Genomic DNA, 26,641 nt, shown 5'->3' on the forward strand with positions numbered 1-26,641 from the left:
TTAATAGTCTTTCTTCTATTATTATGAAAATTTACTGCTACATGACGAACAATAGTCATATAATGGGTAATAACTGCTCAAGGGCAAGTTTATTAAACTCCAACTTAGGGAAAAATATTATCCCATTGCCATTTCACATCGCAGTGTCCTACAATTGACTATTTTTAATTGGAAACATATTTTTGATCTAAAATATAGATTATGATATAATGCAATACTGATTATTGATATCACTACTGCATGATATCATTATCCAGAGCGATGGTTCGAACTCGCGGCCCTGCCGACACGAGACACTACACTTAACCATTACGCTATGAAGTACGCTAGAGTTATTTAATAGTAAATTAAATTTTAACAAAATATTTTATTTCTTAATCACTTAACTATGATTGAGGAATATATTCGTCATGAAAAATTTGTAAGATTTTGTATATTGACGAGTATTTTCGTCATGCTTTTAAAACAGTAATCATTTGCTGTTTAAATTAAAAATTTGAAAAAAAAAACAAAATATATATTCTGAAATATCAAAATGTTTAGGATGTTTTGAGGTTATGATCGTACAAGTTGTAAGTCTTTATTTACTACTACTTAATTTTACTTTAAGACAAGTTGCTTAAACTTCCTGAAATGTGGAAATAATGTACTTAGTCAATAAGAATTAAGATTTAGCTATTTAAATAACATTTCCTACTGAAAGCAATATGCTTCATAAATCAATTAATTTTCTAGTGTTTATTTTGCAAATAAATTTTTGCTTTTCGTCAAAAACTATGCTTACTTTCTTACATTTACATGTATAAATTCATTCTACTTCTTACATTTCTTTGAATTCAATTTTTTTTAGTTTAATACGCATGGATATGTATATGATTATGTTTGCAATGAAGTAAAATGTAGATAATAATATTTTCCGATTTTATAAAATAAACTCATATTTTTATACGATGACTGACTAGCGCAACTTACTCTGTGATTGACGCATATACACGTCATGAGCTCGATTTGGATGACACAAAACTGTGCGTACTATTTAATAAGTGCACCACAGCTAACTGGTTAGTATAAGTTTTGTTATGCCTGTGGAACAACATATTGAATTCGTATTTTGATAACTGAAGTAATAAAAAAAGAATATAGTATAAATTAATTTTTATCCAAAGTTTGAGAAGCTTGAGATTAGATTATAAACGTAGTTTTGTATTGGACAAAGGTGGTAGAGTATTTTTTCAGTATGTTTTATGAGCTTTCTGTACAGTACCTGCACGGTCGATTAATCTTGGATTGTCGTTTTATAAGTTTTATATCCTTTGGGCTGGGCAGGACCTACTTAAAAAGGAATTCTCTGGGCACCACGTTTATGTCAGCTTTTTCGATCTACGCTTTCTGTTTTGAATCAGCCCTTCGAATAATAAAATTTAGTAACAGTAAAGAATTTTTTCGTCTATTTGAGTAATTTCAATAAAACGTAATTGTTTGTAATGAAAAAGTCATGAATTTAAAAAAAAAAAATATTTTTGAAATTGCATTTTGTTGTTTTCAAGCTAAAACAAAGGATTTCTCAGTGCTAATAATTAGTACAGCAAAAATATGAAAAAATGCAAAAAGTTTTATTTCATTTTTTTGCAATTACAATAGATCACAAATTTTGCTTTACAAACGTTTTGCATCATGAGAGAATATACATAAAAAAATTTAAATTATTTATTATCACTCCTAATTAGCACTTCATAAAGTATTATTTCACAATTTATATAATAATATACTGCAATATTTTCAACCATAAATAACAGGCCTAACTAAATTTTTATATTTCATTTTCAAATCGTCCCAGAATTTCATGCAGACTTCTCCAGGATCAACTTCCAAGGATAATTCTTTATCGATATGTAAATAGTTTAGAGTAGTTTTTGTTACAGGTGGCCAATCCACTGGTAGCAAATCTGACATTTCGGATGTAGGATTTCTAAAATGATTATAAAACTAATTAATTTTATATATAACTATATATAACAAATGTATTCTGAGTGGATAAATAGATATTAATTTGGAAATATGAACAAACAACACTTTTTTCTGCACTAATTTATTAAATAATATATTTCACAAACATTTCGAGACTATGTATCATTGGTGGGGCAGAACGCAGAAGACAGTATATTGAACGACTTGTAACGGATAACACATAATGCTAATTTAGGTTTCCATATTTTAAATTTTAAATTATAACACCCTGAAGATGAGACAAACCTAGTCTAGAAACGTTTGTGAAAATTATTATTTATAAAATTAGTGCAAAAAGAGTGTTGTTTGTTCATATTTCCAAATTAATAACTATATATATTTTTCATTCTGCAGATAAATAATTTTTATCGAGCTATTTTAATCTTAGAATCTGTTCTTTGTATGTACATATAGTGTTTTTCTTACCCTGTTTCAATGAAGTTCTGCAAAATTTTCAACATTCTCTGACGAGTTTTTTCAGCAATCGGATTTGATTTTGGGAAATTAGGTTGATAGAATATATACTCATTATTGTTAGCATGCGCTGACTGATCCAAAAACGTGAAATTGTTTTTAATTTTAAAATCGCTGAACTCATCCAATGTGAACAAATGGTAATATATGGCGTCAGCATTATTCTTTGCCATTAATTTAACTTGGTCTTGAACACCTTTCTTTATCCAAGTGTCACCTTTAATATCTACATATTTTTGGAAGTTCTTTTGAGAATCCGTAGTATTAGCATAATAATAGTCTTTTATCTCTTGTGCGGCTTGCAAAGATAGTTCAGAACTTGTAGGCAAATTATAATCCTTTGGAACATATCTTTCAAAATTGATGTCAATCAGTCCATAAACTCGAGGTTGGGCCACAGCATCCAGCAAACCAACTAATCCTTCTCCATCCGTAATGGAGATCAAGAGTGGTAGATTTTGGAATCTTCCACTCTCGAGTCTCTCCTGAGGTGATTCTGTCAAGAATGCCTCTTGACCTGTGAAATTCTTCTCGGACACAGGTAAGAATACGATGTCACGCATTTGCATATTGAAATCCGCGACGGAAGAATACGGCGGTCTTCCTAGTGCCAAGAGGAGGTCTTGGGCAGAGGCCATTAGGAGGTATTCCAATGCTCTATCGGATGATTGAGTATTTTGACCGAGGATCGAGCATAATTTGAATGCATTCTGAAACCAAGGAGATTATTAATTAAATAGTTACGCAATTATGTTAATTAAAATTAAAGATGATACATGGAACTAATTTAATAAAAATAAAGTCAAGCATGAAACGTTTTACTGCACGAAGATATCCATTAATTTTATAGTGAAGCAATGGAACTACCTCATTTTGAAATGGTTTATTGTGGTGCAAAGAATTTCTTGCATTATTCTCATTTCTCATATAATGTTTAATATCTCATCATGAAACAAAGATAATAACTAAATTTTTCTAATTCTTGTATAGATTTTAACAAAATAATTAATGAATAGATAACATCATTATCGTATATGCATGTATACATATATACATGTATAGTATACATATAGACCATATATCTATTAACCTGATATAATTGTTTCCATATGTATGATAATAGAATTTGTAGTCATCAAGAACATTCTAAAATATTATAGGCCCACAAAATATAAATATTCCTTAAAATTTAGAAAAATAGGCTACGTGAAAGTTTTAAATTTCTATTATAATAATTTTAAAAGTTGTTAAGTCTTAATTCTCATTGACTAAGTTGATTATAAACGCATTTCGAAAAACTTGCCCAAAGACAAAATGCAACCTACACCTGGTTATCAATGTTATTTTTTGTGACATACACACATATATATATATATATATATATATATATATATTTATATTAAAAAATTAAATCTATTTAAAGCAATATTTCATATAGGGTAGAGCGGGGTTTAAGGTAAAAGATCCACCACCAACATCTCAAATATAAGTACATCGAGAAACATTTTAGCAACAACATTTAAATTTTCTTAATCGTTTTTTTGGTTGTAAGTAAAACTGTTTAGTTTACAAGACTTTAATATAATTTTTGAGTATACGTTATTTTCCTAATTTATAACATCCTTACTCTCATTTTGAGTTAGATTCAACAGTTCTTTTATATAATCCTTATAAAACCTTACCTGGGTGTGGAAAGGGCATCAACTTTACTTTTACCATGTCAAAGTTGTAAACAATAAAAAAATTAGATAAAAAATTAAATTAAGTTGAGAAAAGCAATTTTCCAGGAGATAAATATTTATTCTAACTCTGCTGATGAATATTTCTGACGAAATACCTGATGTTATCTCTGTAAAAAAATGTATCCATGAAAATTATATTTTGCGTTGGTCGAATAATGTAGCTATTATTTTACAAAATCCCTTTGAAATTAAAAATAAGATATTGGACCTATTTGCTCCTTGGTCGTCCCATTTTACTTCGTCTATGGTGTAAAAAGGGACAGATTTTGGAAAACAGCAAAAAACAGTGATGAATTTGCTGGTAGTTCTTCTGAACATAGTCAGATAGTTGTTTGTTTGATATGTGTTATTAACTTCCCGTAGAGTAAGTTATAGTAATCGCGAAAAAATCCAAAATGAAATTTTTTATATATCTTTACGTTTCAAAGGTTTCTGAGTATTTTAGCATACTTTAGAAAAAATAGATGTATGTGTGTGCGCGTGTGTGTGTGCGGATACAAATTTTCGACGACGATTTCGACAACACGGATCAACCGATTTGAATAATTTAAAAAAACATTCGATTTGTATTGATAAGGAGACGTGCTGATGCAAAGGCCTAGCCGTTCCGAAGATACGGCTATGTCAGAACGGAGTGTCCGATTTTAATAATTCAAAAAAGATTCTACTTGTATTGACAAGATGAAAAACTCATTAAATTTTTGGAAAAGCAGGTCTATCTCTAAAAACATTTAGTAAAAACTAAATCTATTTTGAGCGAATTGCGCTCTATCTAAAAGATAATATTAAGTGCTGAAACTTTTAGAGAATCGTTTTTTTATCAATTTGGAACCGTTTGAGCCCTTAGGAGCAAGAAAATTCGAAAATGCCCATATTAAGGAGCACCCTAATGTACATAGGCAAGATAGAACTTATATAGCAAAAAGTCGACTCGGAGATTTCTATAAAGCCCTACATCTTATTTTGAAGGTCCTTCCACATTATATATTTGAGATCTGTATGAGATAACAGTCTAAGATATTTAACGGTAAATATCATCTGTTATGTCAAAAATTGGATATTTAAAATCATTATAAAGTTAAAATTGAATTTGATTGTTATTAATTATTGGTTTGCATCACCTTGCCAAATATACAAAAAATAACTTTTTTGACGACACAACGGTTTAAAATAATTTACCAATTAGCAACTTTTGCATTTTTGATGACTCGTTGCCTTGCAGATCATTCCTACCTTTTTAGGGTCCTCGACATATGCCCAAGGTGCCAGTGCACTGCCACTTATTTGATAGCTCCTCTGGAACAGTCCCTTGGTGGTGTCGGTTATTTGTAAATAATTAACGCTCGCGGCGCCAGCTGACATGCCGATCAGTGTGATGTTATCGGGATCACCGCCGAATTTTGCGATGTTTTGTTTAACCCACCGGAGAGCGGCAACCTGCCGATTGAAAAGATATTATGAAAATATTTATTGGCCCAATTTATCTATATCTATAATACTTTTCCTAGCTTATTATAATACTATATTTACCGTCATTCGTAATCTACACTTGAGCAAATTACTAGTGTGACTGACATGTACAAATATAAAAAAAACTAAACTAAATAACAAATAAGAATAAGAAATTAAATCCTAGAAATAAAAGATAAAACTTGTACAACAAATATATTATATACACAGCTAAAAAATAAAACATGTAATATTACAAATAAAAATAATAAAATTTTATCCAACTTAACATCAATATTATGGGATTAATATTTTTTGTGCTAATTATAAAATGATTTGTCTAACCTCGATCTGTAACAAGAAAAATATTAGTATAGTACCATAATTGTTGAGTATTTTCATTTAGAACAATATATGGTGCTACACTATTTTTAAAATGCGATACCTTTTACGTAAAAAATAATATTCTGCAATTGTTGAGTTTATATAATTCCAAGAATAAATTTCAATCCGATTTATAGTTACAAAAATATTTATTAATTATATAAAATAATTAGTTAGAACTAAAATGAAGATTACCCAGTGATGAAGTTTTATTTTTGCTGATTTTATTTTTTAGTTCAGTTTCTATATTTTAAATATTTATGGTACAGAATATTTTGGCGCCGATCTCACTTAAAAACGCTGTTACGTTTTTACATAAGAGGAAATAAACATCACTATCTATCAGTCAGATTCTATTTATTAAGAAATGATATGAAGTCTTCTGGATAACAATAAATATTCAGTTTAATAACGAATCGAGATAATAATATTTGGACACTTGATTATACAATAGAACGATCTAAAGACACATTTGTTTTAAGGGATTATGAGATTAAAAGTTTGTATGGTTTCCAGAAACCTGAATTTGAGTATAAAATGTATGATCTAGCGCTTTTGTTTCAATACCAAAAATACTGGAGTTTTTAAGGTAAATATCGGTATTAATATCCCCGAAAATTTAGACCGTATACAATGACATATAAATGTTATTAATAGCAACTATGAAATTGCTTTTTACATCCACCAAAAACAAACGTTTATAATCTTACAATCAAATGTTATTACAGGGTGATCGGATTTTAACTATATGATAATTTGTGTAAAATAGAATGAAAATATTGAGCTTAATGGCTTAATATAACACGATATTCCTCTGAAAATTTTATTTAAAAAAATGTATGTGTAAAAAAATATTTATATTAAATTATATATCTTTGCAAATTTGTATCTGATATCTGATTTGCAAATGTTGTTTTAAATGATTTTTTTCTGCTGATGTAAATCATCAGCTTTTTATATTGGCTATTGTAATAATATAATTCTACACATTTCGTAATTTTCATCTGAAATTATGTGTTCTTAATTACTTTTTTTTCTTTATTTTGAAAAAATGATTTATGCAAATGAATAACATATTCATATTAACTTCCCGAAGGAGAAGTTTATGTTTTCATCAAAAAATCCGAATCGCTAATTTTATGTTTTCTCGACGTTTCGAGCCATTCTGAATCGAATGAGACCAAATTTGGAAAAAGTATGTGTGTGTGTGTGTGTGTGTGTATGTGTGTGTGTGTGTGTGTGTGAACAGATTTTTTGCCGTAAATCGACGTTTTCTCCAAAACGGTTGGACCGATTTCAAAAATTTAAAAGCCATTTGATGTATCTCGATGAGGACAATCGTCTCTGAGTTTTGTGCGGCGATCGGCCAAGCCGTTTCTTTGTAAATTGCAGAAAAGTGAAAAATTTTTCGTCCACGTTTTAGCCCGCAATTCTGAATCGATTCTGAAAATTCAAAAACCGTTCGATAGATATTGGTTGGGAATCGTGCTGATTAGTTTTTGGTTAAGATCGGCCGGGCCGTTTTCTTGTAATAAAGTTTTTAAAAAAAAAATTTTGACGATTTTTATGATTATTTTTTTGACGAAAGATACCATAGTTTTCTAGGTCATACTAAAATATTACGGCCCTACGACAACTGGTTCAGCTTTAAAAATTAGTCAAAGTTTGCAAAAATCAGTATGGTCTTTTTGGCATTTGTCAAAATTAGACTTTTGATCGACGTTTTCTCAAAAACGCCTGAACCGATTTTAGAAATTTAAAAGCCATTTGATGTATTTCGGTGAGGACTATCGTTTGTCAGTTTTGTGCAACGATCTGCCAAGCCGTTTCTTTGTAATTCGAAAAAACTTTTCGTCCACATTTAAGCTCATCCTACCGAACCGATTTTGAAAAATCAAAAACTGTTCGAAAGATATCATTTGGGAATGATACTGATTAATTTTAGGTGAAAATCTACCGAGCCGTTTTCTTGTAATTAACTGTTGAAAAAAAGTGTTAAATTTTCGTCCACATTTAAGCTCATCCTACCGAACCGATTTTGAAAAATCAAAAACTGTTCGAAAGATATCATTTGGGAATGATACTGATTAATTTTAGGTGAAAATCTACCGAGCCGTTTTCTTGTAATTAACTGTTGAAAAAAAGTGTTAAATTTTCGTCCACATTTAAGCTCATCCTACCGAACCGATTTTGAAAAATCAAAAACTGTTCGAAAGATATCATTTGGGAATGATACTGATTAATTTTAGGTGAAAATCTACCGAGCCGTTTTCTTGTAATTAACTGTTGAAAAAAAGTGTTAAATTTTCGTCCACATTTAAGCTCATCCTACCGAACCGATTTTAAAAAATCAAAAACTGTTCGAAAGATATTAGTTGGGAATGATGCTGATTAATTTTAGGTGAAAATCTACCGAGCCGTTTTCTTGTAATTAACTGTTGAAAAAAAGTGTTAAACTTTCGTCCACATTTAAGCTCATCCTACCGAACCGATTTTAAAAAATCAAAAACTGTTCGAAAGATATTAGTTGGGAATGATGCTGATTAATTTTATGTGAAAATCTACCGAGCCGTTTTCTTGTAATTAACTGTTGAAAAAAAGTGTTAAATTTTCGTCCACATTTAAGCTCATCCTACCGAACCGATTTTGAAAAATCAAAAACTGTTCGAAAGATATCATTTGGGAATGATACTGATTAATTTTAGGTGAAAATCTACCGAGCCGTTTTCTTGTAATTAACTGTTGAAAAAAAAAATTTAATCCTTCTTTCATGGAACTTTTTTTGGCGATATACATCATGGTGTTATAGAACTTACTGTAATATTACGGCCTTACAACAAGTAGTTTAATTTTAAAAATTCGTCAAACTTTGCTAAAATTATTATCGTTTTTTTTAAAGTAGGATTGATGAAGTATATTATTTACACATTTTTTTGATCAAGTCGATTATTTACACATATCGGGAAGTTCATGTAATTTGCCTCAAGGCTAAATACCAAACCAACTAGTTTAATTAATTAATTTTTATGAATATTTGTATGATATTTTTGATATCTCCAAATCAGTAATTGTTAGGCAATATTTAAGTTGTCAGTGAAGCTTACTCTAACGATTAAATATTTGCTATTTTTTTAATGCCTACAAAAGTGTTTTAATTATAGATACTCTTCAAGGATTAGAATAATGAGCCAAATTCAAAATTCTATCGTCATAATTTTAAAAGTTGCAAAATCTTAATTCCTATTGATAAAGTTGATTATAGACGCACATCTAGGAACTTGCCTAAATGCAAAATGCAACTTACTCTTAGTTATCAATGATATTTTATGTGTCATTTATATTTATATTAGTTCTCAAGTACCGTTAAGTTGCCTGTAACATGTACACTAACGAGTAAATGTTTGCTAATTTTCTGTGTAGTGGATAATGGATGTAACAAATTAATTTTTCCTCCGATGTCATATTATTCAGGATAATGCTTAAAAATTGGAATTTATCGATAGCAACTTGCCTGTAGTTGCTAATGGGATAAAACAAAGAATTTTAAGATCTTTCTAACGATGTATAATACTTTATATGTTGTCTTGACAGAAATATCTAAATCGTAAGATTACTAGATCACTAGGACCACTAGATGAACCATCCGTTAGAATAAAAACAAATTAAATTACTAAATTTACCTGATCTTTTAATCCAGCATTTCCCGGTGCATCGGGTATGTCGAGACACAGGAATCCGAAAGGACCTAGCCGGTAATTGAATGTCACTACAACAATATCCTTTTCGACCAACCAATCGGGCCTCATTGTGTCCTTATCGTTTCCGGAACCGGAGTAGAATCCTCCGCCGTGCACGACGAAAACGACCGGCAACTTGTTCGATTGACTTTTTGTAATCTTGGGTGTGTACACGTTCAGGTACAGACAATCTTCACTTCCTGAAATAATAAAAGTTCGAATAAGTTATTTGTGGAGAAATCGATTTTCGGAAATAAAGTAATTTAATTCTGTAAATGACTATAAGAACTGCACACAAATATGCTAAAGAGAAGTTCATGATTTTTTTTAAATTAAATTACTTATATTAATAATATCGTAACTTTTTTAATAATAATTTAAAAAACATCTAAAAGCAAACGTATGCTAATAATCCTATTATCGTCTAGATCTAACTATATCGTTATTATCATCATTATAGAGAAATTATCAGAAATACTCAAATTATAAAGATAATTAAGGGCTATGAAGTAACAAACGCATTTCTATTTTGCAATTTTGTGAACTCATATAGCCAAAGTGCATTTTCAAAGGTTTATTTGCATTTACTAGTAATAGAGATGCAATTGAAATAATAATGGTAAATTTGTAATTTCGATTAAATTTAATAATTAAATATTGTATAATTAAATAATTGATCACGGCTAGAAAATTCTTGATTTATGAATAAACATTTGAATCGGAAATATGAAAAGTATTTTTTTATACCAATAATAATATTTGAAACACAATATTTGGGTCTAATTTCTTCAAATGATTTGAGATACATATACTATATATTATATAGTATAGTGTAAATATTTTCACTGTTTACATTTTTTATATAACGACTACATTTTTTAATAAATTTGTTGATTTACAATTGTCAGCAGTAATAGGGACATTGTATATTATAATGAAATGTTGTGGTTATAAATAATATTAAGAGTTGAAATCGAAAATGCTTAATGATTTCTTAATTGGCATTAGATCTTTTTATTTTTATCATTCATTCTCTTTTGCCATGTCACTATCCTGAAATTTTGTATTTGTATTTCTAATAATTACCATTACAAACAATATTACGTGATATTTGCAAATTCTAATTTTCTACCGCGTTATTAGTCTTTCTTAAATATGTGGGACTTAATTTTTTTTTTATTGACACAAAAAATTAATTTGACCCACTAGATTACAGTGAGTTTTATGCAGTATTACCATAACGTTATTTTGTCGCAGAAGGTATTTTTGGTCAGTTCAATTCATAGTATAGGAGCCAGCATAAATCAATGGATTTTTATTTTTCACTCATAATTCACCTTCGATGATGTATTTATAAAGGCTGCATATTATGAGAAATATGAATTTTTTAACTTTCCAGATGGCAATTTGTAAGAAACGGTGATTCTAAAGAAAAATGGTATAAACACAATTTTGCAGAAAAGTTTATAACAAACACATCTGTCTAATATAGTTACTTGATTTTTCTTATAGTTTTCTGCCTAGTAAACGTATTGCGCTCTTACGAGTTTAATAGATTTTTGTTTCATTCGTGCCAATGTATTTGGCGATTGTCTCACTCTGCCTACTAGTATCATATTGCCAAACTTTTTTCGTTGCCAGACATGCTTAACAACCACAGAAACGTCTGGCAAATTAATTTTATGTTTCTTGACCCTTAATGAACATAATATTAAAATTACAGACGGACTAAAATGATTTGAAATTTAAAAAAAATTAATGAATAAATTGGCGTCTGGCACATATTTGGCAGCGCCCAAAATGTCTGGCAACAAAAATGTGAATCTGGATAACTTCTTCAAGTTATCATATCAAATATCAAGTCAAAAAATGGAAATTGGACTGACTAAAATGCTATAAACTAGTATCATATTGCCAGACATTTTTGCTTGCCAGACATGGTTAACAACCGCAGAAACGTCTGGCAAATTAATTTTACGTGTTTTTACCATTAACGAACATAATACTAAAATTTCAGACGGACTAAAATGATTTGAATTTTTAAAAAAATTAATAAATAAATTGGCGTCTGGCACATATTTAGCAGCGCCCAAAATGTCTGGCAACAAAAAATTTGAGTCTGCTGAACCTATTCGAAGTCAAAAAAACGAAAATTGGGCTGACTAAAATGCTTTCAAAATTTTGAAATCGAGCTGTACAAATTGGCTGCGCACTAATTAACGCAACCACTTCCAGCTGCCAGACGGCCCTTACCCTAACCGAGAGAGCACCAAGGACCACATACCAAAAAACCAGCCTGACTAAAATGCTTGTTTTGAAAACGTTGCTGGCTCCCGTACTATCACCTATTAATTTGTTAGTAGACTAGTAATAGTTGATCGAAATATTTTATTTAAAAAAATATTATCCTTATTCAAAAATAATAATTACCGTAAAAATTGAGAGAAGCATCCATCGTAGGACAATTATTTCCAAACTTTCTTGCATCGCGGACTCCATTCCAGCAAAAATCTAATGGCTCAGGATTCTAAAGATAAAAGTAAAAATATTAATAAAACTGAATAGAGAAATTATTACTTCTTTTAACTAAAAAAGAATTAATAAATGTTAATAAATATATTACGAAATGTTTATTAAATTATGATTTATGTTAGATAACAAAGTTAGAAATCTACCTAAATTAACAAAAACCTTTGCTAAAAATAATTAATACTCTCAATCAAACTTTGGTAACAAGAAATATGATTTTACAAAGAGGCACCTAGTACCGGACATTTCAAAATAACCAGTATTGAACACATAGGTAGCCATCTTCATACTCTGGAGTGTCTGCACATGTGTGTTTGACGAATATTCTTAGATATTGCAAAAAAAATCACTATTCATCCACCCTTTTGGTTGGGCCACACCTATGCTCTCAGCTGGAGCATTCATCATAAGATTTTTATTATTTGACTAGGAAATACAAAATATGGGGGTATGTAGTGACCGTTAGCACTCACACAGAACAAAATTAAATAATTAAAATAAATTACGTCAATTCTCACAAGAAATATCAATATGTTTACTGTCCGGTGCTAAGGGACGACTTAGTGTCCGGTGCTAATGGACAGGCATGTTCGTTCATTTGGTGCCTACTAAAATTGTTTAAAATATCTAATAACATTCTAACATTTTACGGATAACAAGCAAGTACTACTTTTATCATTGAATGCCACCCAAGTATAAATGCATAAATACAGTAGAATTACTTCAATTGATATTTAGGTGACGCCGTGATTTTGCGCCTAAAACAGCAAAGGGTTGATCCCACCGTGGCTGTGTGCGTCACAGGTGAGTCTTGGCGGGTGATTCTGCACCTGAGTGCCCCCCGCGCCCCGTTCAGTTGTATTTTGATATAAAAAGTTTTATACTCGCTTAAATAATACGTGTTAAATAGTGTGTCCGGTATTAGGTGCTGTCCGGCGTTGCGGGACTTTTCCCTACGTATATTATTATGAGGAGATAATGGGCTCTTGGTGCATAAAATTCGTATCATTCAAAATAATTTATTTTCCTAATTTTAAAATTCCATTTTTTTTATTTAATCTTATATATTACAACTTTTAAGCTATTTGCAGTTGTTCAAAGCAGTCAATTTTTTTAAACAAATATCTACAAAATTTAATAACTAACTAAATATTTCTAATTTTTTATAATCCATTTCTCTAATATGCTCATATAAAATTAATATTGTTTTAAAATTATATTAAATCAGTACCTTAAATCGTAAATTTCCAACTGGTGGTTTTGCATATGGGATACCAAGAAAACAATTATATTTTTTCCCGGTGGCTGTAGTTTTCGATTTTCCTTCGAGTTGCCCTTGTTCCACTCTTACCCTTGGACCAGCATTTGCAGACGCAAAAAGCAGTGCACATATTACTAATATAAAATAATTCAAAATCATTTTACACTAAACACTATTTTACACTAAAGACTAACGGAGCCGAATGTTGACGCTTCTTATATAAGTTACCATTAATAATATTATTTTTAATTTGTCATAACATAAACAATCAATTAGTTGTTTTAGCTCTTGCGTATATAAATATATTGTGAAATAGATGATTATTTTTAAACTTTTACTATTTACTTGGCTCGTGAATAGGAAGAAGATACAGATATCACTTACCTTAGTTTCAATTTTTTTCCGAACATACGAAAATTTTAGAACTCTCTTTCGTCAAATTAAATAAAAGCTGACAATATAATTAGGGAAATAAATTTATATAACCATATGTATTGAATTCAAATTTTATTTTGTTTGCGATGTACCATAAAGAAATTGTTATTGAATATTGGCAGGGATATTCCATATTCATTAGGTTTTTGATAAAAATTTGTGAGTGATTTATATATCTAAATTATGATTTATACTAATTTTTGTACAAATGAGTTTCTGCAAGTACTTTTTTGCAAAAAAATGACTAATTTTAGGGCATTTCTGAATTTTTCAAGAAAAAACTACTATTGTGCCAAGTGCAATTCTTTAGAACCAACATGGGAATCATTGGCTTTGTGTTCTAAATATAAGTTAAATTGCTGAAAGCAATATATTATATGAATAAGATTAATATTATTATTATGAATTTAAAAAATATTAGCCTTTCGCAAAATAAACAAATTTATGTAAAATATCATTGAAAATAAAATGGAAATAAATTGGTGTTGCGATTGATTTAATAGCTAATTCCAGAGTTTGAAAAGGAATAAAAGGGCATTAAATGCTAAAGATTTAGAAGCATGACTGAAATGAATACATATTTTAAATAATAAGTTTTTTTTTAACGAATCTATCATTATTATTGATGAAACGATACAAAAATAATTCAGTTTCTAGCAAACTATTCTAATTTACTATACTAACGGGCTGTAAATGAGCGGTCAAAACTCTTTTCTTTTCATTATTTCAATAACGTAAATTAGTTTTTTGTATACAATTGCAAGAAATGATAAATAAAATTAAAAAAAAATGTTTCCATGTATTGAAATTTTATATTGGTCCTCCATTTATTCATTAAAAAACTTCTTTTAAAATATCCATAAAATTACCAATATCAAAATGTCTATTAATCTATCGAAAAATACGAAAAATTCATTGTTTTGAATTTTTTGTAAATTTTTATAATATGCGTAACAATATAAGCTAACACAGCAAATTTTTACATTGTGGTGTTTGTTTATTGTAGCAAAATTATTTTTGCAAATAAAGCAACTATATAAAGTTATATTTCCGTGTGACACATATATAGGAAAAAAATCAATCTTCTTGGAAATGTTTTACTGAATAATTGTAATAATAATTAGCTAACATTAAATCTATTATTACAGACACTATCAATAATTAGAATGTATAGTAGTTATACATTTATTTAATAATTATTTTATTTTATATTCGCAGAATTACATTACATGCATTGATATATTGATGTATATTAAAATTAAACAACTATTTTTACTGATAAATTATTCTAAATCTAAAAAAAATATTATCTTCAAAGTTAAGTCACAACTTAACAATTAGGATCAATTTGTTATAAAATAATAATGCTTTCAATGATAGAAATATTTTCCCTTTATTTTCTATTAATTTACACCATTTTTTTTCAATTTTTTTCTCATATGGTATTAAGAAAACAGCTATTTCTGTATGAGAGATATTTCAAAAGAATCTATTCAGAAGGATAAAGAAACTGATGATGATCAGAAAATTTATAAAAATATTTACAATATGTGTAAAAATGAGAATTGTTTTAAAATGAAAACGAATTTTAAAATGAATCAAAATAAATTATTTACATATTCATTTTATATATCAAAACAAATATTCACTTTTATGAAATCGTAGTATATTTAGGGCATTTAGTTGTGAGCCATATAGTTATAATTTATTAATTACTAACAACTAGTTTAACAATTTGAATATGTTTTCTCTAAATTATTCCAAAACTGCATATGGTCATGTTCAGGATTTAATTGCAAATTTAGACTACTGCTGATATTCATATATATTAGATTTTCACTATCCGTTACTGATAACCATTTAACAGGAATTAATTCAGATGTCTGAGGAGTAGGATTCCTGAAAAAAATACAAAAATAAAATATAAATAGACAACAAATAAATTCATAGTCTCATGAAAATTTTTAAAATCCGAAACCAATTTGCAAATGATACTAAAATCAAGCAAGGTTTCAGTACTATAACTCACCCAGATTTGATAAAATTTTCAACCATACTCAAAACCCTAAGATGAACTAATTTACAATCCACATCTTCTTTAGGAAAATTTTTGCTATAGAAAATGTAGTTTTCATCATTGGCGTGCATTGCCTTTTTAAAATGAGTTGTATTAAGTATTATTTTGAAGTCACTATAACCATCAAAGGTGAAAACGTAATAGTAGACTTCAGCATCTGAATTAGTTGTAAGTAATTGCACAGCTTTATTAACTCCCCTTTTGAACCATGTATCACCTTTTATGTTAATATAATTCATAAAATTACCATCGGTTGACGGTACATTTGGATAATAAAACTGCTTTATCTTATTGGCCACTTGAAGAGATTCATTCGAATTCTTTTTTAAACACAACTCTTTTGGAACATATCTTTCAAAATCTATATTCATCAATCCAAATCCTATGGGATCATTTCTTGCATCTGGCACTCCCAATATACCTTCACCATCACAATAGCCTATATATAAAGGAATTTGTTGGAAATCTCCTGATTGGAATACTTCAAGTGGAGATTTTGTTAAAAACGACTCTTGATTTGGGAATACTTTTTCTTTTGTTGGTAGAAATATCATATTTCTGAGTTGCAAATTTTCATCGGAGGATATTGTAGATATTGGTGGTATACCAGTTGCTAATATTAGATCGGCTGCAGGAATCGTTATTAGAAAATTATAGGCGTCTTTATCATCAGCTGGTTCATGACCTAGTGCTCTACATAACTTATAAGCATTCTGTAAAAGGACAAATAAAAATATTATATTAGAATCTAGGGAATTATAAACGCAATGATCAAAGTAATCCAAAGTATATACAGAACAGAGATATTTAAATTAAAATGCCACTTTTGCATATAATATTTTAATGTATTTTTATTTATTTATAGGTCACTGGAAATGCTTGGACTGGATTGTACCAAACTTTGAGGAGAAAAATGTAATATACCGCAATGAAAAAATTACACAGAAAAGGTAAGAAAACGTCTTAATATTATATAACTCAAACTAAACATATTATTCAAAATATCACTCAAAAGTAAAAAAAATATTTTATTTGCAATTAAAATAATCACACAATTAGTTAGATTCAAGAAAACAAAAATGAACTTGAAAAATCTTGATTATTTTCATCATTGCTTTTATCAGTTTCTGATTTTCTTTAATAATATATTTGATAAACAAAATACCTCTTTTGGATCTTCATGATAAGCCCAAGGGTTCAGTGCGCTTCCACTCATTTGGATAGCTCTATGAAATAATCCTTTGGCGTTATTTGTCAAATATAAATAATTGACACTGACTGCACCAGCAGAAACTCCACTTATCGTCACATTATTTGGATCTCCTCCAAATGATGCTATATTTTCATTCACCCATCGCAAAGCAGCAACCTTAATTGAATTGAGCATTAGAATTGAAAATTAGAAACACTAGGGCCGGTCCTACCTTGAATGCAATGCATGCGAAAAATGCGGGCGCACGTCTTAGGGGGCGCCAAAACGAGATTCGGAAATAAAATTTATTATATATTTTTTTAATTTATTATGTTTGAAGCTACCGTGGAATCGAAAAAGAAATCATCTAGTGTTCAATCCCATAAGCTCAAACCTGCGAAAGATTAAATTAATTGTTGGGCATTCTACGAAAAATAGCGAGCTGATTAAGTTGAACCGGAAATTGTTAAAAAAAGTATGTACAAATTACAACAGAGCAAAATGGAAAATGGGTTGTCAGTGCTTAGAAAATGGCCTAATTATTCCGAGAAATTGAACAGTATTTATTGAATTGAATTTTGAATTTTGAAAGCAGATGTGCTTATAGATTCATGGAAGTGGAGCAAATATGAAAAATGGAAACAAAATTCACTTTGGAACAAAAATCGTTGAGCTTTTTTTATATATAGTGGGGCTCATACTCTAAAATTGATTAATAACTATGCAGAAATAATACAGATACTAATCTTTAAACAATAAAATTTATCTTCAAAACAACAATCTGATGGGAAAGTAAAGATTAATTCACTTCGGCCCTTACGATATGAATAGGGAGAAGTTTACGATGCAATTTTGGATGTTGTAAATATAAAAAATAAATTAAACTAAAATTTAAAAAATCCAACATTTTTTAAAATATAAGGCTAGTCTTTTTACTCTCTTGGCATAATTTTCTCAATAGAATAAATCGCATAGTAAATAAGTAAAATTTTTCAAAACCCCAATACTAGTATTAGACATGCGTTAGGAATACTTGAAAATATAAAAATATTTGATTATGATCAACCCGCGAATCGCCTCATTTTTCTATATAATTTTTTTTTTTTGATTTATTATTCATAGCAAGCTATACAAAGTACATTTGTTACAGTTATATATTAATTGACGGCGTGAGAAGGATCAATATATTTCAATCGCTTTTACATTATATCTAATTTTTGATGTACCTACTAAATCTAAAATGATTAAAAATAATTAAAAAATTTACGTAAATATTTTTATAATTTTAATTATGGGGGGTCTAGAAAAAAAATTGCATGGGGTTGTTGAGAACCCTGTTATTAATTATTATACACTTACGTATATATGGTTAATTCTATTAGTACAGGTTACATTTATGCTATTACGGTTTATTGTATGCAAAAATCTACCAAGATCAACTTTTTCAAGTCACAATTTACTTTGAATTTTCACGGAAAATAGATTTTGGCCTATATTATACATTCCTGTAGATATAAATATTATATTAAAATTTTGAATAAATTTAACCAAAGTATTATTGTTAAGTATTAAGTATATTATTTAATACTTATTATACTCTACTTAGCGATGGCCAGCATCACTTTTAATTTAATATAATTGATATATGACTCTTGCAAACTAAAGAAAACACATTGATAAGTCTCTACCGTCTACGCTCAATATTATTGTTTTCCAACGCTAATGGAACTTTTAATGTAGCTAGTAGAACTTGATCGTTATTTTCTCGTTATTTTCTCGGGTACCTGATCTTTAAGCCCAGCATTTCCAGGTGCTTCTTCAATATCCAAACTCAAAAATCCAAATAAACCTAATCGATAGTTTATGGTCACAACGACGATGTCTCGTTCGACGATCCAATCGGGCGCATTTCTCACAGTATCGCCTGAACCTGCGATTAAGCCGCCACCATGTATGTGAAAGAGAACTGGCAGTTTAGGCTCACAAACATCCGAGGTGCATGGCGTGTAAACATTTAAATATAAACAATCTTCATCACCTATAAAAAAAACCTTTTTTTTTATCTCCCGCAGAAGTTTGTTTTTATATAAAAATTCAATTTGCTAGTTTTATATTTTCTCGACGTTTCGAGCCATTCTGAATCGAATGAGACCAAATTTGAAAAAAAGTATGTCTAAAATCGACGTTTTCTCAAAAACGCCAGAAATCGATGAGAACTATCGTTGTTAGCCGTTTCTCTTTGTAAACAGCAGGAAAGTGAAATTATTTTGTCCACGGTTTAGCTCACAATCGTATATCGATTGTGGTCGGGTATCAATATGATTAGTTTTCGATAAAGATTTGCTGACACAATTTCTTGTAATTAACTGTTGAAAATTTTCGTCGATTTTTATGAGTGTTGGAGATTTGATTTAAAAATATTTGCTTAATTTTTTATTTATTTTCTTTCTTGCTATGCTTTAATGTAATAAAATTAATTAATTAAAGTATATAAGGTAAAATTTAACACATTACTATAGTTTACCTATAACTTTTAAATCGCTTGATTCGACAGATACACATGCGTTTCCGACTTTCGTTGCAATTCGAGTTCTATTCCAACTTTCTGGTGGCAAAGGGCCCTAGAGGAAAAAAAATATGGATTGCTCATCTGTCCAAAGTTAATCTAATTATTGTCCATAATATCTAAATTATAAGAAAAGTTACTACGTTTAATTATTATCATTCAGATACTTTTATCATAAGCAACCAATTATAAATACAATATTTTGACATTACGAACAAATATTTGACACACACTCAGAAGTAAAATTAATATCAATCGAGTCTAAGATAGAAATATATATCCAGGACAATCTCGGATATAAAAGGTGTTTTGGGTACTGGTGACTTCTGAACTCAAAATAAAGTATGATGTTAAGATGTTTTAAAAAAATATGCAGTAAAACCCGAAGAACTATTCAATAAATAAGTAAATTCGATTGACATGTTGAGGCTATTGATTTGAGTGATAAGGGCAAAAGTACATATTACTCTGAAATTTATTTTATAATTACCTGAAAACGAAAACTTCCTACTGGTGGTTTTGCGTAAGGTATACCATGGTAACTATTATACACAAATCCGTTCTCGGTAATAGACTGTTTTCCTTCTAGAAGTCCTTGATTTATTTTCACTTTAGGTCCACATATAACTTCACTCACAATTACTATTGTATATAGAAAAAAATGAACTAATTTGCTCATTTTAAATCAGAATCAACTTATTAAGGAGATCACATCGATACTATTGTGAAATATTTCAAATTAATGAGATATGGGTTTGGTCTCATATTTACTGGTTTACCTTGCTATGGATAAAGGCATATTGAATTATTCAATCACGTGAGAAGACAGAGAGGAATGTATATATATATATATATATATATATATATATATATATATATATATATATATATATATCTGATCTAAAAAATCCTCCAATATTTCCAAGAAAATATTTATTTAATTTTTTACTTATAAATACTGTTTTCATTTCGTCAATACAAGACGTATTCAGAATCTTCAGAATCTTTATTTATATTCTTTATTTATTTGAAAATTTATAGAAATTTACTCTGACCTTTGAATCATTGCAAATATTTTTTTTTTAAATTTAAACAGTATTTATTTTTTTTTTTTTGATCAAACTAATATAAAATGCCATCAAACTTCTTAATATCTTTATATATTTAAACCATATAATACTAATATTTGATTGAATTTAAAATCATTTTATATTTAATTTGAATTCTATATTTAATTATTAAATTATATTATAATAAATTTTATTATTATATTATAATACATATTGATTTTAATATATTTATTAACTGATCAAACTACATTCCTATTTTCTTGGTCAACGCTATTATCGCACAGCCAATCATTATATTTTTCCTTTAAATTATTCCAGAATTCCATATTTTTCTTATAAGGATTTTCAAGAATTTGTAAATCTGAATTGATGTCTAGATAATGCAGTCTACGATTGGTAACAGGTTTCCATGTGATAGGAAGCAATTTTGTCTTTTCTGGTATCGGATTCCTATAAAAGAATTTATAAAAAATTGAACTTCTTGAAATTAATTTATCAAAATTCTAAAATTAGTTTTTTTTTATAATAGTTAGGACTAAATATGTTAAGCTTGTAGGTGGTGGTCTGATTTAAATTCTACATAAAAGCTATTGAAAGTAATAGATGATAATAGTAAGTAGTAGGAAGTAGTTGACCAGAAAAGTAAAAAGAGTGCGTTTTCTGTACTAAACGGAAACACAGATTTTTATGAAACAAAACATCACTTCAAATGAAAAAATATTTAGTCTAAAATTTCTTTAAATATTGTTAAAATTGTGGATTGACCAGAGGCTTCATCAGTATTTAAAAATGATTTTGTGGTTTGATTCTCACCCAGTTTTTGCAAAATCTGTATAAATTTTTACCATCCGTTTCCGCATATTTTCCACACTAGTTATATTCCTAGGCAAATCGACCTCTTGATGTTTGAAAAGATAAAAAAGATCTTGACAATGTGTAGCACCTTCATATTCTGTCTGGGAATTTATTTGCTTAGGAACGCTAAATTCATCAAACGAAAACACATAATAGTAAACAGGTTCCATAGATTTTTGAGCTACTAGTTGTATTGTATCTTTTATTCCAGTATTGAACCAAGTATCACCTTTAATACTAATAAAATCTTCTGTATTATTTATGCTTACTGGACGGTTTGCATAATAAAAATCTCTAATTTCTGAGGCTACAATATCAACAGTTTTATTGTCAAGGCATAGGTCTTCAGGAATATATCTTTCAAAGTTATTATCTGTCAACCCAAATAAAAATGGATCGAGCAGACCATCTATTAAAGCAAATATTCCTTCTTTATTTGTGTAACCAGCCATATAAGGAATATTATGAAATTGACCATTCTTCAATAACGTCATTGGTGATTCATCAAGAAACGGTTCATCTGAGTCGTGAAACCTTTTTTCAATAGTTGGTAAAAATACCAAATCCCTGAAAAACTTATTGTAATCTGCCACTACTGTAGTTGCTGGTGTTTGACCAATGACTTCATAAAGTTTTTTTGGTGGGATTGTTCGCAGAAATTTCAATATTTTTACTTTATCAGTTTCTGTGGAACCAAAGGATCTACTGAGCTTAATTGCATTCTAAAAAAATTGATAAAATTTATTGTTACATAAATTTTCATCAACTTATTAAGGATGTAAATATGTTTCACAAAAATCAACAATAAAATATACAAAATCTTACTTTTTCTCCGTTTAAGATATGAGCCCAAGGATTTAGAGCTGAACCGCTCATTGAAATACCTTTATGGAACAGACCTTTAGACAATTTTGATAAAAGTAAATAATTGACACTAGCACCACCAGCTGATTGCCCGAATACTGTCACATTATCAGGATCTCCTCCAAATGATCTGATATTTTTCTGAACCCATTTTAGAGCAGCGACCTAAAAAAATAATTACAAATATCCTAATAATGTCTCAAAGAAACAAAGTTAGCAAGCATAGTGATATTAGCTAAATTAGATTTTTATATTAGGAAGCAGAAAGTGACTAACCTGATCTTTCAATCCAACATTTCCTGGAGCCTCAGGGATGTTTAAACTAAGAAAACCCATGACTCCGCAGCGGTAATTAATTGTAACCAGGACGACATCTTGTTCGATAAGCCAATCTGGTTCATAACTTACCGATGAACCAGAACCTGATTGAAAGCCTCCGCCGTGAATAAATACCATTACTGGCAATTTAGATTCATCAGCAATATTAGATAGCTTGGGTGTATAAACATTTAAGAAAAGGCAGTCCTCATCACCTGAAATAAAATTCAATTAGTTAATTTATCTGTATACCAGTTTTTTTTTTAAACGTGATCAATATTAACGAATCATCTGAAGTTTTTGCAAAGTCAAATGGTCAACCAAATAACTTTTAAAAAAAATTATAATGAAATGTAAAATTTTTTTTGTAAATAAAATTTGATTTGGGTTCGGTTAAGAGGGCTAATTTGCATTTTACTTAAGTGTTCAATTTGCACTAATATGCAATTATTAATTTTTGCATGTTATGGGCAATTATAAATTCAAGTAAAGATAGTCATTGTTTATTGTTGTGCAATTTAGGTTGATGTTTGCTTGATTTAGTTAAGCTCCACGTCAACTCATTAAATTTGCTTACAAGATTATTTGTGTTCTAAAATTATAAGTGCAAATATTGTAATACTTTGATGAGATAATAGTAATGGTTTGATCGGCCACAATTTCTTACACAAACTATTAATAATGATTAATCATAAGGGTTATAAAGGACAAATTTTCATATTTTCAAATATAGAAAGAATTAATTATATTATTTTAGTTCCTTCATTATTTTTTTATTGTCAATTTACCTGTAAGTTTTCTGCTGTGTATACCGTACTGCATACATATATTTCGTGCTACAGTTGCATTTAGTACACCTTGCCAAGGATCAGGTGGCTGAGGATTCTATGACAATTATATATATATATATATATATATATATATATATACCAGCTGACCCGGCAATCGTTGTTATGCAATAAAAATATTTCTAGTATAAAATTTTTAGTACGAAAATAACTAATGACTGATTCAAATGTGGTGCATAAGTGAAAGGAGTAGCTAACAAAAAATGTATGAATAGTTTACCCACTGCAAAGCACACCACATATGAATTCCCTTATTAGTCTATGCAAGTGCCAACCTAATTTATAATTGATTATATTTAAATTAAATTGCTACATTTAAAGTTTAAAGATTTTTATATATCAATATCGCTTTTTATTCAGTAATTTTGAATTACGAAGCAAAATTCGATCATTGACTTTTAAATAATATTGTTAAGGGGCATGGTCAGCGAATTGATCGAGATTGAAAAAAAAGAGATAGTGGAATAGATTTGTATGATACCAATAGTTTCCTATCGAAAACTCAAATTTTAATGTTTACTCTCCTTATTTTTTTGCAAAAAATTCTCTTCATGCAAACCATTTATCAACTATGTACTGTTTGTGCGCATCGGGTAATATTTGTACACTGGGAAAATGGGAAGAATGGGACAACCTTTGATAAAATTGTTACATATATATATATATATATATATATATATATATATGTATATATATATATATATTTGTATATACATATATTTGTATATATTTCTCGTGTTATCATGTTAGTTACTTCTTTAAAACGGCTTGACTGATTTTTATGTAATTTTATATTCACGTTAAAAAGGACTGAGAATCGGCTAACACTACTTTCCATACCGCTAAATGAGGGTTGGCGATTTCTAAAATTTTAAGTTTTTGTGCCAAATTATTTTATTTTATCATTATGCGTAGTTGAAAAAATACATATGACTCTAAATTTTCACCCCACCACAAATCCTATCATCTAATACTCTTTTTTTATCTTCATGATCTACATTTTTAAATATTTTCTACATATTTTAAATATTTGTATCTGCTTGTGAAATGAATATATTTATATAATATGATTAACTTGTTATTTTGTAAGATTAGTTTTTTTAAAAGCGCTAATTTCAATATTATTCATTTATAATTGTGAACAAACGTTGATAATTGTTATAAGGCCATAAAAGTGAAACAACATAATGATATAATTTTGTTTTTGAATATGTATATATATATTTTTTCAAACCAATTATGCCATATATGTACTAAGTATTAGTTAATATGCAATTAATTGCAATTAGTTACTGTTCAAAATTAAAATGTTTACCACTCGGTAACCTTATAAAATTTTCATCTGTAACTACAATTTAATTTCTGATCTAATTACTGAATCTCCCTTGGAGACTGGTTGTTATTTATATGGTTAAAAAAAACTGGTCAGAAAAATGAAAGAAATTAATAGATCTAAAATATTGAGAAGTAGTAAGAGGACTTCCTATTCAATATATTAAACATACCCGAAATCTTAAATTTCCAATCGGTGGTTTTGCATATGGTATTCCACGAAATGCATAATACGATATATCGTCATCAGTCACTGAAATTTTTCCTTCAAGTACTCCTTGGTCAATTTTAACTAGAGGAGCAGGCAATGCCGACGTTGATTTGAGAAGAATCAATACAGTAAAAATAAATTTAATAATGGTCATTTTAGATATTTATTGTTACACGTATAAATAAAATTGATTTCAAAATTTTTTGTCATTCAAATTTCCCGACAGATGTTAGAGATTTGAAATTCAGTTATAGTTTGGAAGATGTTTACTAATTTGTGCACTAATATGTTTTATGTGATAACGTTTAGAAATAAAACTTTATCTCTCATTATGTACACATTGTGTATCCTGATTTTCCAATGAGATGCAGTTTTGAACTAAAACGCATTTATTTTCATATAGAATGAGACGTTAGCTATTTTGCTAGGCAAAAACAAGGGCTTTATCGGTTAAAAGTAACCAAAGTGAAACCAATGGCTCTCAACCAATGGCATTAATCGTGAAGAAAAAAATTTAAAATTTTAACGCAAACCAATATTGAAAATTTTAATGAAGTTTTATAATTTAATCACTTTTCGTAGATCCATAATATTTTAATATGTTAATTGAGACCATCAAGTTTAGCATAAAAAGTGTCGACAAATTCGTCAAAGAACATATTTGAACTACTCTAAAATTTTGAAAAAAAAGCTTGGCTGATTGTCCCGCAAAAATAAACAACTCACAATCTTATAGAGCTTCATAAAATGGCTTTTAAGTTGTTGAAATATTAAATTTTGATTCACATACATTCACATACTTTTTTCAATTTTAGTGCCAAACAATTCAGAACGACTTTAAATTTCGATAAAATATAAAGATTGCAGATTAGATTTTCTGTCAAGAATATAAATTTCTCCTTCGATAAATTAAAAATAAAACATTTTTTATATAGTTTTAATTCAACTATAAATATATATATATATATATAATTTATATGCATTTCTAAATTTCCGTCATAAATTATTTTTGATATTTCTTTATCTTTATGATAAAGCAAATTTTCTGCATTTAATTATTCAATAAATCAATGCTGAAGGTAACTCATGTCATATTAATTTTAACTAATAGTGTAGATATTGCATTGCGACTAAAAAAATGTATATACAATTTTGTTTGAAATCAAAAAAAAGATATTAGAATCCAACATCGTATTTAATTTAAAAAGAGGTTTAGAAATATTAAACTCCATTTGACAATGATAAACACACATTATATTGAATGTTTTTCTTTAAAAATTAATTGTGTTT

General features: G+C 28.6%; 3 protein-coding genes across 3 annotated transcripts; all 3 read right to left on the reverse strand.

Moving 5' to 3' along the window:
• Positions 1 to 1,779: 1,779 nt before the first annotated feature.
• Positions 1,780 to 13,742, reverse strand: LOC113385708 (esterase FE4-like). Its single transcript, XM_026623547.1, has 6 exons — positions 13,554 to 13,742; positions 12,224 to 12,320; positions 9,737 to 9,999; positions 5,457 to 5,660; positions 2,434 to 3,191; positions 1,780 to 1,969 (listed from the first exon to the last, which is right to left on the reverse strand). The coding sequence occupies exons 1-6, from the start codon at positions 13,740 to 13,742 to the stop codon at positions 1,780 to 1,782; spliced, it is 1,701 nt and encodes a 566-aa protein (XP_026479332.1).
• A 560-nt stretch (positions 13,743 to 14,302) lies between these two features.
• Positions 14,303 to 20,532, reverse strand: LOC113385709 (esterase FE4-like). The gene is made up of 7 exons (XM_026623548.1): positions 20,344 to 20,532; positions 19,812 to 19,908; positions 19,072 to 19,325; positions 17,261 to 17,464; positions 16,048 to 16,808; positions 15,859 to 15,917; positions 14,303 to 14,358 (listed from the first exon to the last, which is right to left on the reverse strand). The coding sequence occupies exons 1-7, from the start codon at positions 20,530 to 20,532 to the stop codon at positions 14,303 to 14,305; spliced, it is 1,620 nt and encodes a 539-aa protein (XP_026479333.1).
• A 630-nt stretch (positions 20,533 to 21,162) lies between these two features.
• Positions 21,163 to 25,576, reverse strand: LOC113385710 (venom carboxylesterase-6-like). Its single transcript, XM_026623549.1, has 6 exons — positions 25,314 to 25,576; positions 23,749 to 23,845; positions 22,919 to 23,175; positions 22,604 to 22,807; positions 21,737 to 22,500; positions 21,163 to 21,373 (listed from the first exon to the last, which is right to left on the reverse strand). The coding sequence occupies exons 1-6, from the start codon at positions 25,503 to 25,505 to the stop codon at positions 21,163 to 21,165; spliced, it is 1,725 nt and encodes a 574-aa protein (XP_026479334.1). The 5' UTR covers positions 25,506 to 25,576.
• Positions 25,577 to 26,641: the final 1,065 nt, after the last annotated feature.

This window comes from Ctenocephalides felis, unplaced genomic scaffold, assembly GCF_003426905.1.
Source record: "Ctenocephalides felis isolate EL2017-DRISC unplaced genomic scaffold, ASM342690v1 CF-g0.4_SCAFFOLD_03571, whole genome shotgun sequence".
In the NCBI taxonomy this organism is placed as follows: domain Eukaryota; kingdom Metazoa; phylum Arthropoda; class Insecta; order Siphonaptera; family Pulicidae; genus Ctenocephalides; species Ctenocephalides felis.